The 15,747-nt window shown below is 41.5% G+C and overlaps 1 protein-coding gene across 5 annotated transcripts in view; it reads right to left on the bottom strand.

Moving 5' to 3' along the window:
* The window catches only part of lrch1 (leucine-rich repeats and calponin homology (CH) domain containing 1), a 57,722-nt gene extending 44,054 nt beyond the window's left edge, over positions 1 to 13,668 (bottom strand). The window contains exon 1 of one of the 5 annotated variants that reach the window (XM_063888466.1): positions 13,109 to 13,661. In XM_063888466.1, coding sequence (XP_063744536.1) covers positions 13,109 to 13,325 — 217 coding nt within the window. In that variant the 5' untranslated portion in view covers positions 13,326 to 13,661. Of the gene's footprint in view, positions 1 to 13,108 lie in introns of all 5 variants that reach the window. The other 4 variants (XM_063888468.1, XM_063888464.1, XM_063888463.1 and 1 more) reach the window with 4 other exon arrangements.
* Between the last annotated feature and the right edge of the window lie 2,079 nt (positions 13,669 to 15,747).

Genomic DNA, 15,747 nt, shown 5'->3' on the forward strand with positions numbered 1-15,747 from the left:
CTGTGAAAATGTTGATTTCTGATACTAAAATGTAATTTATAAACAATACCTTGCCATAAAACTTCAGAAGAGTTGAGTCTTTGTGTCACAAAGTAGAGGTGTAGAGGTAGAGCATGTTTACCAGGAAGTAAAAGTGAGTTTATGTGCACATACAGCATAGCATAACAAGAAAATAAAAGTATACAAACGGCAGATAAAGTCTGCTAAAATGAACAAAGGAAATGGAAAAATGTCAATCTTGCTTTGGGAAAAGGGAGAAAATAAAATATGGATGTTTCATTGCAGACCGGACGCTGAGCAGACGAAGAAAAACAGAGTCAGAGACGGACGAGAAACGTCTCGATTGAGAAAAACTGGGGGGAAAAAGAGGAAGAGGGGTGACAGAGTAACAGGATTATAGAGGGGGAGTTTCCTCAAACTGGCAAGCCACCAGACACAGACACACACACACACACACAACAACAAGACCCCCACTGCTGACCCACATCTTTCTCTGCTGTCAGCATATCATCAAACTGACTGTGTGTGTGTGTGTGTGTGTGTGTGTGTGTGTGTGTGTGTGTGTGTGTGTGTGTGTGTGTGTGTGTGTGTGTGTGTGTGTGTGTGTGTGTGTGTGTGTGTGTGTGTGTGTGTGTGTGGTAAGTTGTGGCTGCAGGGCATGGCATGCTGGCAAAAAACAGACACCACCCACTGACTTTCCAACAGGATTTCTGGCTCTATTATAAAGCAGATTTGGGAAAATTAAGTGTTCAAAATTCTAAATATTATTCTGCGGGGGGGGGGGGGGGGGGGGGGCATATGTGAAACAGGCACTTCCCGGTGTGCAACATCAGCATGGTCCTCGTAGTGTTTTATATCTATCCCTGAACACCATGACCACTCGTGCTCAATATACATCAATATAATATTGAAGGTGTTTTACACACGTCTGCACAACTGTCTGAAATGCTACATATATTTATACTCTCCATATATACACCGTTGACCGATATCTCATGATTGGATTCCTTTCTATTGATAATTAAATTAAATGTTTTGCACAGCTGTTCTCTGCTAAACAACGTCGTTCTGCAGTAGAAAATTACACGAAGAAACAGAGAGCTTGTAGAAAAATGAAGAAAAACAAGAGACCAAAAGAAGCCGAACACATGTGTATGATTGCTAAAAAACAAATAGTAAAAATTGAGAATAAAGTGTTCGAAAAAAATCATAAAAATAACAGGAAACATCAATATTCACAGGACATCATATTCTAAAAATGAGGAGAAAAACACTGAATATACCCCAAAATTATGCCTGAAAAAATGTGTATTAAAAGTTCCTAAAATAAAAAAGCAGACCTGATCTCTGATGCATTATTCATGGGAAATAATATGCACAAAGTTCTTCTAAATTGCGTATTTTACACAAAATGTACGCCATTATTGCATTCAGTCTTTGACAAAACTGTTCATCATGCATTGATTAGATAATAATACATATCCAGTAAAATGTCAGATAGAAAGGAATCCCTTAAGGAAATAAATAGCTGAGGTGTTCAGGATTAGATGGGTTTAAAGAAAGTCAACTCTCCTAAATACGTTAAATTACCAGACACAAACACACACACACACATCCCCATCACACACACATCCCCATCACACACACATCCCCATCACACACACATCCCCATCACACACATTAACGGTTTAATTGGCATTAAAGTGAAATCTGTGGAAATGTCTGGCAGCCTCACGTGCTCAGGTGTGTGTGTGTGTGTGTGTGTGTGTGTGTGTGTGTGTGTGTGTGTGTGCATGTGAGATTATATGAACACTTTATTTATGTATGCTGCTGGTGTGTGTTTTACGGTGCATTACGATAAGCCTGAAGGAGAGCTGTATGGAAAGTGTGTGTGCGCTCGTCACAGCGAACCAAAGTGTGTGTGATGTTTGGATGCCGATTTTGGCTGGGGGTGGTTTAGGTGGGAGATGGAGGTGTGTGTGTGTGTGTGTGTGTGTGTGTAGGGGGGAGAGTTTGGCCTACATTTGGAGGATGAGAGACCGTTTATTTATTCAGAGGGACTCTGCGTCTGTCACGACGGTACAATCTGAAGGAGATGTCATGGTGCAGCTTCAACACGAAACACACACTTTGTGATTATTGTTTAACGGCATATTTTTGCTGATTTTATTGTGGATTTCACTGTGTTTTTCTGTTGATCTGTGGCATGTTTTCTAGCTATATTTTTGCAGCATATCTGCACGAGTGTGCGTCCGCTGAGAAGAGAAATTAAGTGTGACTCATTACCAGTAAACCCACTACAAACACCAATCAAAAGGGATTATGGGTAGAGGGAGGAAGATGAAAATCCTTTTGCACAGAAGACAGAATGAGGACTGTACTGATGCTCTTATGATTATGTCATAAAAAGGATATATCAAAATAAATACATCTTTTATAAAACATATATAGGAGTGTTTTTTGTTGATTGCAAACAATAAATGCAATTTTTCCTGCATAAATGTAATAAAATGATCTTTTTCAACCTCTAAAATAAGGATATTTCGATGTTAAATATGACATTAAAGTGATTATGTTTGGGTTGATGACTGACAACATTTAGAGACAATGCTAAGCTCATGCTTACATGCTCACAATATTTGAACACTGAAGGTATGCTTATCATGTTCACATCTTAGCAGGAGGCAAAAGCATTTAGTCAGCCACCAATTGTGCAAGTTCTCCCATTTAAAAAGATGAGAGAGGCCTGTAATTTGTATCATAGGTATACTTCAACTATGAGAGACAGAATGTAAAACAAAAATCCAGGAAATCACATTGTAGGATTTTTAATGAATTTATTTCAAATTATTGTGGAAAATAAGTATTTGGTCAATAACAAAAGTTCATCTCAATACTTTGTTATATACCCTTTGTTGGCAATGACAGAGGTCAAAGGTTTTCTGTAAGTCTTCACAAGGTTTCCACACTGTTGCTGGTATTTTGGCCCATTCCTCCATGCAGATCTCCTCTAAAGCAGTGATGTTTTGGGGCTGTCGCTGGGCAACACGGACTTTCAACTCCCTCCAAAGATTTTCTATGGGGTTGAGATCTGGAGACTGGCTAGGCCACTCCAGGACCTTGAAATGCTTCTTACGAAGCCACTCCTTCGTTGCCCTGGCGGTGTGTTTGGGATCATTGTCATGCTGAAAGACCCAGCCACGCTTCATCTTCAGTGCCCTTGCTGATGGAAGGAGGTTTTCACTCAAAATCTCACGATACATGGCCCCATTCCTTCTTTCCTTTCCACGGATCAGTCGTCCTGGTCCCTTTGCAGAAAAACAGCCCCAAAGCATGATGTTTCCACCCCCATGCTTCACAGTAGGTATGGTGTTCTTTGGAGGCAACTCTGCAGTCTTTCTCCTCCAAACACGACCAGTTGAGTTTTGACCAAAAAGTTCTATTTTGGTTTCATCTGACCATATGACATTCTCCCAATCCTCTTCTGGATCATCCAAATGCCCTCTAGCAAACTTCAGACGGGCCTGGACATGTACTGGCTTAAGCAGGGGGACACGTCTGGAAGGATTTAAGTCCCTGGCAGCGTAGTGTGTTACTGATGGTAGCCTCTGTTACTTTGGTCCCAGCTCTCTGCAGGTCATTCACTAGGTCCCCCCGTGTGGTTCTGGGATTTTTGCTCACCGTTCTTGTGATCATTTTGACCCCACGGGGTGAGATCTTGCGTGGAGCCCCAGATGGAGGGAGATTAGCAGTGGTCTTGTACGTCTTCCATTTTCGAATAATTGCTCCCACAGTTGATTTCTTCACACCAAGCTGCTTACCTATTGCACATTCAGTTTTCCCAGCCTGGTGCAGGTCTACAATTTTGTCTCTGGTCTCCTTTGACAGCTCTTTGGTCTTGGCCGTAGTGGAGTTTGGAGTATGACTGTTTGAGGTTGTGGACAGGTGTCTTTTATACAGATAACGAGTTCAAAAAGGTGCCATTAATACAGGTAACGAGTGGAGGACAGAGGAGCCTCTTAAAGAAGAACTTACAGGTCTGTGAGAGCCAGACATCTTGCTTGTTTGTAGGTGACCAAATACTTATTTTACCGAGGAATTTACCAATGAATTCATTAAAATCCTACAATGTGATTTCCTGGATTGTTTCCCCCATTCTGTCTCTCATAGTTGAAGTGTACCTATGATGAAAATTACAGGACTCATCTTTTTAAATGGGAGAACTTGCACAATTGGTGGCTGACTAAATACTTTTTTGCCCCACTGTATTTGCTATTTAGTGGCTCTACTGTGACATGTTTCCATGCTTTATTGTTGAAAAAGCTCTTTATTTAACCCGTGGCAGTCCCTCTACATGCACAGAAACCTATAGGACACACTATAGGATGCAGAAAAGGGACGCTTCAATTCAACAATTATACAAATTAATATTTTGGCGCAATCACGTGAATATTTGTGATGCATTTCACGGCGAACCCCCCCACTTCACGGTGTTTAACTACTCTGAGCTGCAGGTTCAGCCGCTCTGTGAGTGTGTGTTTATATTTTCTGCTCCACATAGCAGCTCCAGTTAGTCTGATGTGATTTCAGTGCAGCAGGAGATGAGGAACACTGATAGAGAGAAGGCCATAAAAGACCTCATTTGGGCACAAAAACAAGACCTCATCACAATGACGGCGGCATAAAGAGCAGATCCAAAGATAAATAAAGGTCACAGTCGTGTTTATCCCTTTCTATTTATATGTATATAGACTAGTGCATCATTAAATATGATGTAATGTGTGTGACATCATCCTTCAGTGCTTAAAGCGATGCAGCAGTTCGCGGTCACATGACTCAGCGGTGTCAGATATCAGAGAGGACTTCCTGTGATCCGATGTCCTGCAGTAGAGTCCTGAGATTTACAGACGCAGGGTCCTTCATCGCAAAAAAAAAAAAGACTAAGGAGGGTTTATGTTTCAGATAGTCCTAGTATAATCATCGTCTTGACATGAAGTCATGTGACCGTGCTGTAGTTCCTTTATAGCCTAACATTAGCCTCCTTTAGCTTAGCGGTGGTGACGTGAAGTCATGTGACCGTGCTGTAGTTCCTATGTAGCCCAACATTAGCCTCCTTTAGCTTAGCGGTGGAGAAGTGAAGTCATGTGACCGTGCTGTAGTTCCTTTATAGCCCAACATTAGCCACCTTTAGCTTAGTGGTGGTGACCTGAAGTCATGTGACCGTGCTGTAGTTCCTTTATAGCCTAACATTAGCCTCCTTTAGCTTAGCGGTGGTGACGTGAAGTCATGTGACCGTGCTGTAGTTCCTATGTAGCCCAACATTAGCCTCCTTTAGCTTAGCGGTGGAGAAGTGAAGTCATGTGACCGTGCTGTAGTTCTTTTATAGCCTAACATTAGCCGCCTTTAGCTTAGCGGTGGTGACGTGAAGTCATGTGACCGTGCTGTAGTTCCTATGTAGCCCAACATTAGCCTCCTTTAGCTTAGCGGTGGAGAAGTGAAGTCATGTGACCGTGCTGTAGTTCCTTTGTAGCCCAACATTAGCCTCCTTTAGCTTAGCGGTGGTGACGTGAAGTCATGTGACCGTGCTGTAGTTCCTTTATAGCCTAACATTAGCCTCCTTTAGCTTAGCGGTGGTGACGTGAAGTCATGTGACCGTGCTGTAGTTCCTTTGTAGCCCAACATTAGCCGCCTTTAGCTTAGCGGTGGTGACGTGAAGTCATGTGACCGTGCTGTAGTTCCTATGTAGCCTAATGTTAGCTTTTTACTTTTTACGTGGTGTTAATATGTGGAGGTTATCCTGCCGTACAAAACATGTAAAAGTTAGTTGACCAGTTTGGACCAGAGAGATGCTGCCTTCAGGGACCAACACACAACTATGCCATCCCTGCCAAATATCTGCCTAAATGTCTAATGTTTCTTTGGCTTGAAGCAGAAATTACTGTTGTACATCTGCAGCTGTACTTCACAGTTTAGTGATATGGGGGGGAGTCCTTGGTTTCTCTGAGACAGGAAAAGATTGAAGTTGTTGCCTCCTGAAAACAATGAGGAGGGGAGCGGTCACTTCCTGTCTCTGTGCTGCGAGAGGCACCACCTCACAGTGTCATTTACAGGATCACACCCCCACCCTACCTTTGGTTAGTTTGGTGGAGCAACCTCTAATATGGGGCGGCTGTCCAGTAATCGAGCAACCAGGAGTCATTTACGAACGGTTTTGATGGGTTACCTGAGAATCTGATCTATATGTTAAGATTCCAGCAGGCCTCTGCAGGGGTCTGGGAAGGTTTGACCTGGATCTTGTTGTCCTCTTTGATTGTATTTTATTATGTTGTGTCTCAGTACTACGGTGGCCCTGAAATGCAAGTAGAAACCGCATTTCTTAAACACTACGACATTTCTTAAACACTACGACATTTTATAGATTACGGAAAGGGTATTCCTTTAGGGAGAACACTCCTTGTTTGTGATTGGACAGAGCTAGCCGGAGAAACACTGCTGTGATTGGTTGTTTGATAGCGCTACGTCTTTCCTTTGCACAAATTACCGAACTCTTTCCACCCTTTATATATACTATATAGTTTATAGTCTATAGTTGAACCACACTTTCAGGGTTCAGTGGTCCCCAACCTTTTTTGCGCTACGGACCGGTTTCATGTAAGACTATATTTTCACGGACAGGCCTTCAGAGTAAGGGGGATACTGGGCTGTAGCACTTTTTTCTGAGGAACATTAATATTTGCCACAACCATAAGGCGCCACTTGTGGCTGTGTCCTTAGTTGAAAGTAGTGTGTGAAGTGATGAGAAACACCCAATCACAGCCGGAATATATCGTTCTAATCTTTCGCAAACATCAGGCGTCGGTCTACATTTCATGAGCTCAGCTGCTAATATTACGATCAAAATATCGTCTTGAAACGAGTACACACACGGAGCTCAGCAGAGAGAACACATTTCTCCACACACACACACACACACACACATCACGTGAATGAGACGAGCTTCTTGACCTATGGTATTGACGTGTTGATGTGTCAAGAGACACTCATGGATGTATCCGGTCATTTTTCAAAATAATCTTTCAGACTGCTAATAACTGAAATGTTTTTTTATTCAATCTTTCTGTGCGGCCGCTGTACCGGGCAGCGGCTGTTCTAAGAGAGATGTTGATGTCGTGATGGGTTGACAGAATGTCGAGGATTACTTCATATGTATAACCTTTGTTAAAATATTCCCTTAAAATGTTCATCTCTTCTTCTATTCTTTCCAAGTCAGTGTAAAATTTGTGCAGACACAGAGCTAGCCAACAGGAAAGACGTAGCGCTGTCTATCTCTGTCCAATCACAGCAGTGTTTCTCCGGCTAGCTCTGTCCAATCACAGCAGTGTTTCTCCGGCTAGCTCTGTCCAATCACAAACAAGGAATACCCTTTCTGTAATCTTTGAGTTGTTGTCGTGTTTTGTGAAATGTCGTTTCGACTTGCACTTCAGGGCCACCGTACAGTGCAGTGTGCTCCTCTGCTTCATTCACTATGTATGAGTCCTGCTGCCCTCGGTGAACTCCTCTCCAAGGTGAAGAGCAACTGAAGGGGCGGGGTTCTTGTTCATGTATTTATAAAGCTGCACAATTAATCCAAACTTATCAAAATCATAAAAAGTTAATGAAGAATGATGAAGCAGCAGGGATTATTCTACAGACTTTATCAATTCAGTGTCCTCCATACAAGTATAATTGAGCGTGTGTGTGTGTGTGTGTTTGTCCTTCTGTCGCAGGTGTGGCGGGAACACAGAGCGGATGGACCTCCTCTAACTCAACACCACTCCACATTCCTTGGATCAACAGCTTCCTCTTTGTGTGTGTGTGTGTGTGTGTGTGTGTGTGTGTGTGTGTGTGTGTGTGTGTGCAAAGGAAGGAAGAGCAGCGAGGAAGTGAAGGTGGTAAACTCTGGGCGGTGCATCATGCCGAAACTAACATCATGCTTTTAACAATCTTCACTATTTGGATGTAATTGCATCTTTTTAATGTAAAGACGTCATAAAGAGGTTTAGTAAACAATGTTTATTCAGAGGGGAGGGCAAAGCCTGTTTGTTCTTAATCAAAAGCACAAAAAAAGGAAGAAATGCATCAAATTCTAGATTTAGAGTTGCAGGATTATGGCAAAAACTGCTAAAATCAGGAGCAAAATACCTCATTTATCCCGGGGTTGATTGTGTATTTTATGTAGTATATTAAGTAGAATTCATATTAAGATCATGATTGTTTATTACAATTACTTCACTCATTTAATCTTGACTCAATCACACTGTCCTGCTGCCACTAACACTCACCACGGCGCTGAACGTGGATTCACCCGCCGCTTAGAGTAGTTCTTCCTCTTTGGGTAGAAAGAGTTTCCAGCTGTTTTGAAAAACTCGCGTCAAAGCATCAAAGCTTTTGAGTGTGGTGTGAAATTTACAGCTGGTCTATTTTTATATCTGGATGTGTGTGAGCAGAGAAGCACGTCAGCGAGAATAAACCCAATCCTGCAGACGGTTATGATGGCAAAGTAATTTTATGTAATCTGCAGTGTGAGTGTGTGTGTGTGTGTGTGTGTGTGTGTGTGTGTGTGTGTGTGTGTCTGTTGAAAAACACTGCAATAATATGTATTGTCTGGAGCTGGTAATGTGGGCTGCTACTGTAACCACACACACACACACACACACACACACACACACACACACACACACACACACACACACACACACACACACACACACACACACACACACACACACACACACACACACACACACACACACACACACACACACACACACCAGCCTGGTTTGGTTTCACTGTCTTTCACCTTCCTGCTGCTGGACTCAGGTCTCCATCTTCAGAAAGTATTCACTGTTTCCTCCAGATCCGTCAGCCGTGTCTGTTTCACATTATTAAAGGAGGCTAATGATGCAGGCAGTAAGGGCTATGAAGCCCTAAAGTATTGATAGCTGACAGAAGCTAGTTTATTTACATGTAAAGTCAGTGGAAATACGAGAATAGACGCGAAAGACACTGGAGAAAGTTTATACATGTGCTAACCACAGACTGTCTCTGGCATGATGAAGGAATTTGCTGCTTTATTGATGATGGTATGACATGGTTGTGAGTGTGTAAGCAGCAGCTTCATGATAGCTTAGCTTCATTGATCTGATCTACATAAGGAACGCATTTTAAACGTTTTTCTCCTGCCGTCCTGCTGACAGACCACAGCATTGGTTTTTAGCAACTGGTATCAGCACGTAGTTATTCAGTGTGTTTTTGTAACGTGTATTACAATTTAATCCCAGCAACATTTGTCATCTCGTTTTTACAAACTAATCAGTTGATCAGAAAAAGGACGAAAACGTCACACACACATTTTACTGATCCCAACTGCAGGTACAGGAAGCTGCTGCTGGGAAATGTTGAAGGAAACCTGCTTCAGTCTGCGTTTCACTGCGAGTCCAGACTTGTGTGGCTGCTATGAAACCATGCAACCACAGGTGTGTATGTGTGTGTGTGTGTGTGTGTGTGTGTGTGTGTGTGTGTGTGTGTGTGTGTTCGTGTGAGCTTGCATTCTTAAAGTGCATGTGCATTTTTTGCGCACCTGATAAACGGCTCCTGTGTTAACTTCAGCAGATTTTTGTAGAGTGAGTGACTGAGTCCTCTCCTGCTGATGTTCAGGTGTATATCAGTATGTAGAGTCTCTACTTTAAAGAGTCCTCTCCTGCTGATGTTCAGGTGTATATCAGTATGTAGAGTCTCTACTTTAAAGAGTCCTCTCCTGCTGATGTTCAGGTGTATATCAGTATGTAGAGTCTCTACTTTAAAGAGTCCTCTCCTGCTGATGTTCAGGTGTATATCAGTATGTAGTCTCTACTTTAAAGAGTCCTCTCCTGCTGATGTTCAGGTGTATATCAGTATGTAGAGTCTCTACTTTAAAGAGTCCTCTCCTGCTGATGTTCAGGTGTATATCAGTATGTAGTGTCTCTACTTTAAAGAGTCCTCTCCTGCTGATGTTCAGGTGTATATCAGTATGTAGAGTCTCTACTTTAAAGAGTCCTCTCCTGCTGATGTTCAGGTGTATATCAGTATGTAGAGTCTCTACTTTAAAGAGTCCTCTCCTGCTGATGTTCAGGTGTATATCAGTATGTAGTGTCTCTACTTTAAAGAGTCCTCTCCTGCTGATGTTCAGGTGTATATCAGTATGTAGAGTCTCTACTTTAAAGAGTCCTCTCCTGCTGATGTTCAGGTGTATATCAGTATGTAGTGTCTCTACTTTAAAGAGTCCTCTCCTGCTGATGTTCAGGTGTATATCAGTATGTAGTGTCTCTACTTTAAAGAGTCCTCTCCTGCTGATGTTCAGGTGTATATCAGTATGTAGTGTCTCTACTTTAAAGAGTCCTCTCCTGCTGATGTTCAGGTGTATATCAGTATGTAGAGTCTCTACTTTAAAGAGTCCTCTCCTGCTGATGTTCAGGTGTATATCAGTATGTAGTGTCTCTACTTTAAAGAGTCCTCTCCTGCTGATGTTCAGGTGTATATCAGTATGTAGAGTCTCTACTTTAAAGAGTCCTCTCCTGCTGATGTTCAGGTGTATATCAGTATGTAGAGTCTCTACTTTAAAGAGTCCTCTCCTGCTGATGTTCAGGTGTATATCAGTATGTAGAGTCTCTACTTTAAAGAGTCCTCTCCTGCTGATGTTCAGGTGTATATCAGTATGTAGAGTCTCTACTTTAAAGAGTCCTCTCCTGCTGATGTTCAGGTGTATATAAGTATGTAGAGTCTCTACTTTAAAGAGTCCTCTCCTGCTGATGTTCAGGTGTATATCAGTATGTAGTGTCTCTACTTTAAAGAGTCCTCTCCTGATGATGTTCAGGTGTATATCAGTGTGTAGTGTCTCTGCTTTAAAGAGTCCTCTCCTGCTGATGTTCAGGTGTATATCAGTATGTAGTGTCTCTACTTTAAAGAGTCCTCTCCTGATGATGTTCAGGTGTATATCAGTATGTAGTGTCTCTACTTTAAAGAGTCCTCTCCTGCTGATGTTCAGGTGTATATCAGTATGTAGTGTCTCTACTTTAAAGAGTCCTCTCCTGCTGATGTTCAGGTGTATATCAGTATGTAGAGTCTCTACTTTAAAGAGTCCTCTCCTGCTGATGTTCAGGTGTATATCAGTATGACGTGAAGTCATGTGACCGTGCAGCCCAACATTAGCCTCCTTTAGCTTAGTGTTGGAGACGTGAAGTAATGTGACCGTGCTGTAGTAGTTCATTTAGAGTGATGCAGCTGCTCACATAATGTGCCGGTCCTGCAGCCAGTCTTCATCACTGATTTACAACACATTAAAGCAAATCAGCTTCACCCCCCTTCCTCTGAATCTGAGCATATAGATCCTCATAATGCTACAGCACAGACCGAACACTACTGACAGACAGCATGTAGAAAGTCCATCTGATTTACTGTCTGAAATAAATGCAAAAGTAGATGCATCAGGGCTGACTTTCTAAGGTAGATGTACTTTTATTACAAAGTTTTATGCTTGACTTATTTATAGAATAATATAATTATTCTATAAATAAGTCAAGCATTTCCTATAGACGCACACACTCCTGTCTGCAGGCGGAGAGTGAGTGCAGAGTGCACAGTTCAAACCTTGTGTATAAAATGTGTTCATGCATATATTACTGCATTTTTCTTTGACCGTTACGTTATGTTCTAACAGAATACACCTTTGAGCACTGACGAAAGGCGAGATAAGTTATAAAATATATATAAAATATCTCCAGTAAAAGTCAAAGTTATAAGCATCGTAATACATTAATGCTATCAAAGGTAGAAGTAGTAGTAATTCAGAATAACATGTATAGTATCATAATTACTGATGCATTGAAAACATCCAATAAACATACAATATCTGCCATTTGATTGAAGGGTAGTATCAAGTAAACTGCAGCCTGTTTGCTCTGACCTCTCCATCACAGATAATGCATGTGTTTGTATATTTATGTATTGCAATATGTGTAATAACAAGTGAATTAAACAAAGGCTCTTTATCTTAAAGTGAAGTATAAAGTATTCAATTGAAATACTGAAGTAAAGTGACATTGTGTTCAGACACTCCCTTTCACTGATATCTGTGATGTAAACAACGTGTTCTGATTCAAGCTCAGCCTTTATGAAGACATCTGTATTGTTGTGAATAAAGACACTGAATGTGTGTGTGTGTGTGTGTGTGTGTGTGTGTGTGTGTGTGTGTGTGTGTGTGTGTGTGTGTGTGTGTGTGTGTGCATTCTCCATGCATGTTTACAACTCTAATGGATTATAAAGGAAGTGGAGGGGAATTCCACTGAAGGCAGATCCTGCTCCCACTCACTGGAAGAAACTACAGAAGTTTCCTACAAAATATAGGTGACAATGGAGGGGGAACATCCAGATGTGCATCCCGTCAAACTGGAGCACAGGTTTGGGATGTAAATGTGTTTATACTTATTTAAGGGATGATGCACATGTATGCGCTAGTTAGCCTAGATGTGATTGTACATCTGTAGTCCCAGGAAAAATGATCCAAAGTCACCCAAAATAAAGAATTATAATGTTTAAAAGTAATAAGTTATTTAAATTACAAAAATGCAACATAAAGGCTCACAACACAGGAAAAAACGATGTATCCGTACATAACATTTCTTTACCAGCCAGTCAAATGTAACCCATGGACAACAGGAAGGATGGACCGAGCTGCCAACACCAGAGGTTGCGAGTTCGAGTCCCACCCTCTCCCCATTATACAGAATCCGAGTAACTATAGGTACTAAGTAAATGTAGTGGAGTAAAAGTACACGATTAACCTCTGACTTGTAGTGTACTAGAGTAAATCTACATCGTGACCTCCCATCTCTGAGGCAACAGGAATGTTAACGTCCCACATGAGCAGCTACACAGCTGCCAACAGCAGGGTTGCGAGTTCGATTCCCACACTCTCCCCACTCTACTGATTTTGACTAACGGAAATACCATCACTGTGACCACGCTGCAGAGAGCCGTTGCCGCCCCAACACCACGGTTTCGCCCCGGTTATATCTCATTAAAGCAGCAGTACCTGCTTCCACCGTGTCCGCGAGGTCGTGGTTGTTGGCTGTGCGGGGAAACTCCTTCAGTTTCCTCGCACTGAGGCTGAGAGATCCGCTGGCCTCCGCCTCCTCCAGCGCGCGCTCCAAGCCCCGCGAGGGAGGCAGGTTTCCGAGAGGAGCCTGGATCCCCGAGACGAGCTGAGCTAGCGGGGGAGGACGCGCCGACTCCGGGCCCAACGTCGCCATAATATCCCCTTCTCTCTGCGGTTATCCGGGTGTGTGTGTATGTGTGTGTGGGTTGTAGATCCAGAAAGGCAGAGAGAGCAGCGGGACTCACAGCTCGGTCAGATTCCTCCTCTCGGTTCTCTACGTACCAACCGTGCGTAAACTGCGCGTGAAGCGTCAGAGATGAGCCGTTTGAGCGACATCCGCTTAGTGCTTTCAAAATACAATCTTCTCTGTGCCTGTAGCGTTGTTATTTTCATATTCATGTATTATATTAATTGATGTCACAACTGTACAAGGCTTTGGCAATACTGTCTGTCATTATGGTCATGATAATACAACTATTTGAATTGATGAGACGTGTTGTTGCTTTCAAAATAAAATGTCGGACTGATCTTCCCCGTACGTCAAAAAACATCCGGTCTAACTTTCAAGATAATATCCCGGGAAAATATTTACCAAATCATGCCTGTTTTTTCTATGAATATTCAGAAACGTGGACTTAATTCTTGTGACACATTTATTTAATATATTTTATATTTATGTGGGCATATGCATTCGTCTGATTTTACTTAATTGAAGTCCTAATATGTTTATTTCCTCAGATCACACGTTTTATTCTGAAGGAGAGTCCTCTGCGTTTCTGGTTTCAAGCTTTGACGAGTGCAGAATTACAAACTTGGATAAAAGCCAACCAGCGCCCTCTACTGCACAGATACGATGCATGCTGCGTAGTACACAGTGTTACTGGTGGTTTTCCCACAGTGTTGATGGTCACACTGGTGATTGTAATGACTTCACAGTGATGTGTTTTATTATCATAACACAGCCACAAATCAACCAATGAAATCACCAACAATGCAAACACTCACAAGACATTTTGCATCTTATATTGATGTATGTCATTGCCAAAGCCCAACTCACATTTAACCTTGGGTTCATTACATTTTTTTTGATATCATCATATTTTAAAGAAGTACATGTAAACAAGGGAAATGGGAACATTCTGAGTCATTGTTCAGATTGTTCAAGGATGTTGTCAAAAATAAAAAACTTGAAGAGGAAATTTATTTTTCTTTGTGGAGTACATATAACTGCGTGTGTGTGTGTGTGTGTGTGTGTGTGTGTGTGAGAGAGACAGAGAGAGAGAGAGAGAGACAGAGAGAGACAGAGAGAGACAGAGAGAGAGAGAGAGACAGAGAGAGACAGAGAGAGAGAGTGCTGAATCAGCTGATAACATATCCAGCTCACATCAGCAGATACACGGATCACTGATTACAGTGTACCGACAGGACTGTAACTCTACACTTGTGAGGACCTTCAGGTTCATCATGTAAACAAAGAATAACTCCAATGTAAAACAACGTCCTCAGTTGTTGAGAATGTTTCACTTTCACAAAATGTTCTCACTTTTTACCATTTTATCTGTGGTTTTTTACTTTCAAAAAATATCTTCGCGTTTTCTAAAATATCCTCTCTTCCCAAAAAGTCTTTTTTTAAAATTCTCTGTAAACTTATGTCCTCAGTTTCTGAGAAATACCATCCCCTTTAAAATAGTCTTCATTAAAATCGTTTTCTTAAGCATAACTTCCAGACTTTCTAAAAATGTCTTTGAAGAGTCCTCCCTTCCTAATAAGGTTTCCAATTTCCGAAATTGCCCATACTTACTTAACAACATTGTTCTGTTCTTGAAAACTGTCCTCACTTTCCAAAATGTCCAACTTTCTAAAAACTGTTTCCACTTTCTTAAAAAATCTTCTCTTCTTAGAATTGTATTAACTCAACATGATATCCCAATTTTCTCAAAAAATCACGACTTACTTAGAAATATTTTCCTGAATTGCCATGACTTTCTTAAAACCCTCACCCTTTACTCCCAACCGGGGGTGTGGGGACCCCTCGGGGTACTTGAGGGGATTGCAGGGGGTACAGAAGGGTGTGGGATTGCAATTTAATTCCATTTTTCATAAACCTAGTGTCCTGCTCCCAGAACTATCAAAGCTCACTGTCTCATTAACAGCTCTTAACCAAAGATGTGGAAACTGAGAAGTGAGTCTTTATATTATTATCTTCACTGACAATAAATGTACAAAACTGTTTAAAAATGACCTCACTTTATTTAATTTATTCCCAGAAAGACATTTAAATCTCATATCTAAGATTTATTTGGGCCTCCTTCAAGTGTTCTGATGTTTAATACTAAATGCTGTATTTGTGCATCGTTTCCTCTCTCAGGTTTAATCTGATCTCTTTTCTCTCCTGTCTTCTTGTATTTGAATGAAACCAGCAACACTTGACTTCCTGTTTCTGCAGCTGCTTTATTATTTCTGCAGCTGCACGTTTGGTTATTGTTAGACTGAGGAAGATGCATTTTTATAAGTCCTGTTCAAAGCACACAAATCTTTCCTTTCTATTGATTTATTTTATTTAGACCATTTCTCAT

Source organism: Eleginops maclovinus, chromosome 7 (genome assembly GCF_036324505.1).
Source record: "Eleginops maclovinus isolate JMC-PN-2008 ecotype Puerto Natales chromosome 7, JC_Emac_rtc_rv5, whole genome shotgun sequence".
Classification (NCBI taxonomy): Eukaryota; Metazoa; Chordata; class Actinopteri; order Perciformes; family Eleginopidae; genus Eleginops; species Eleginops maclovinus.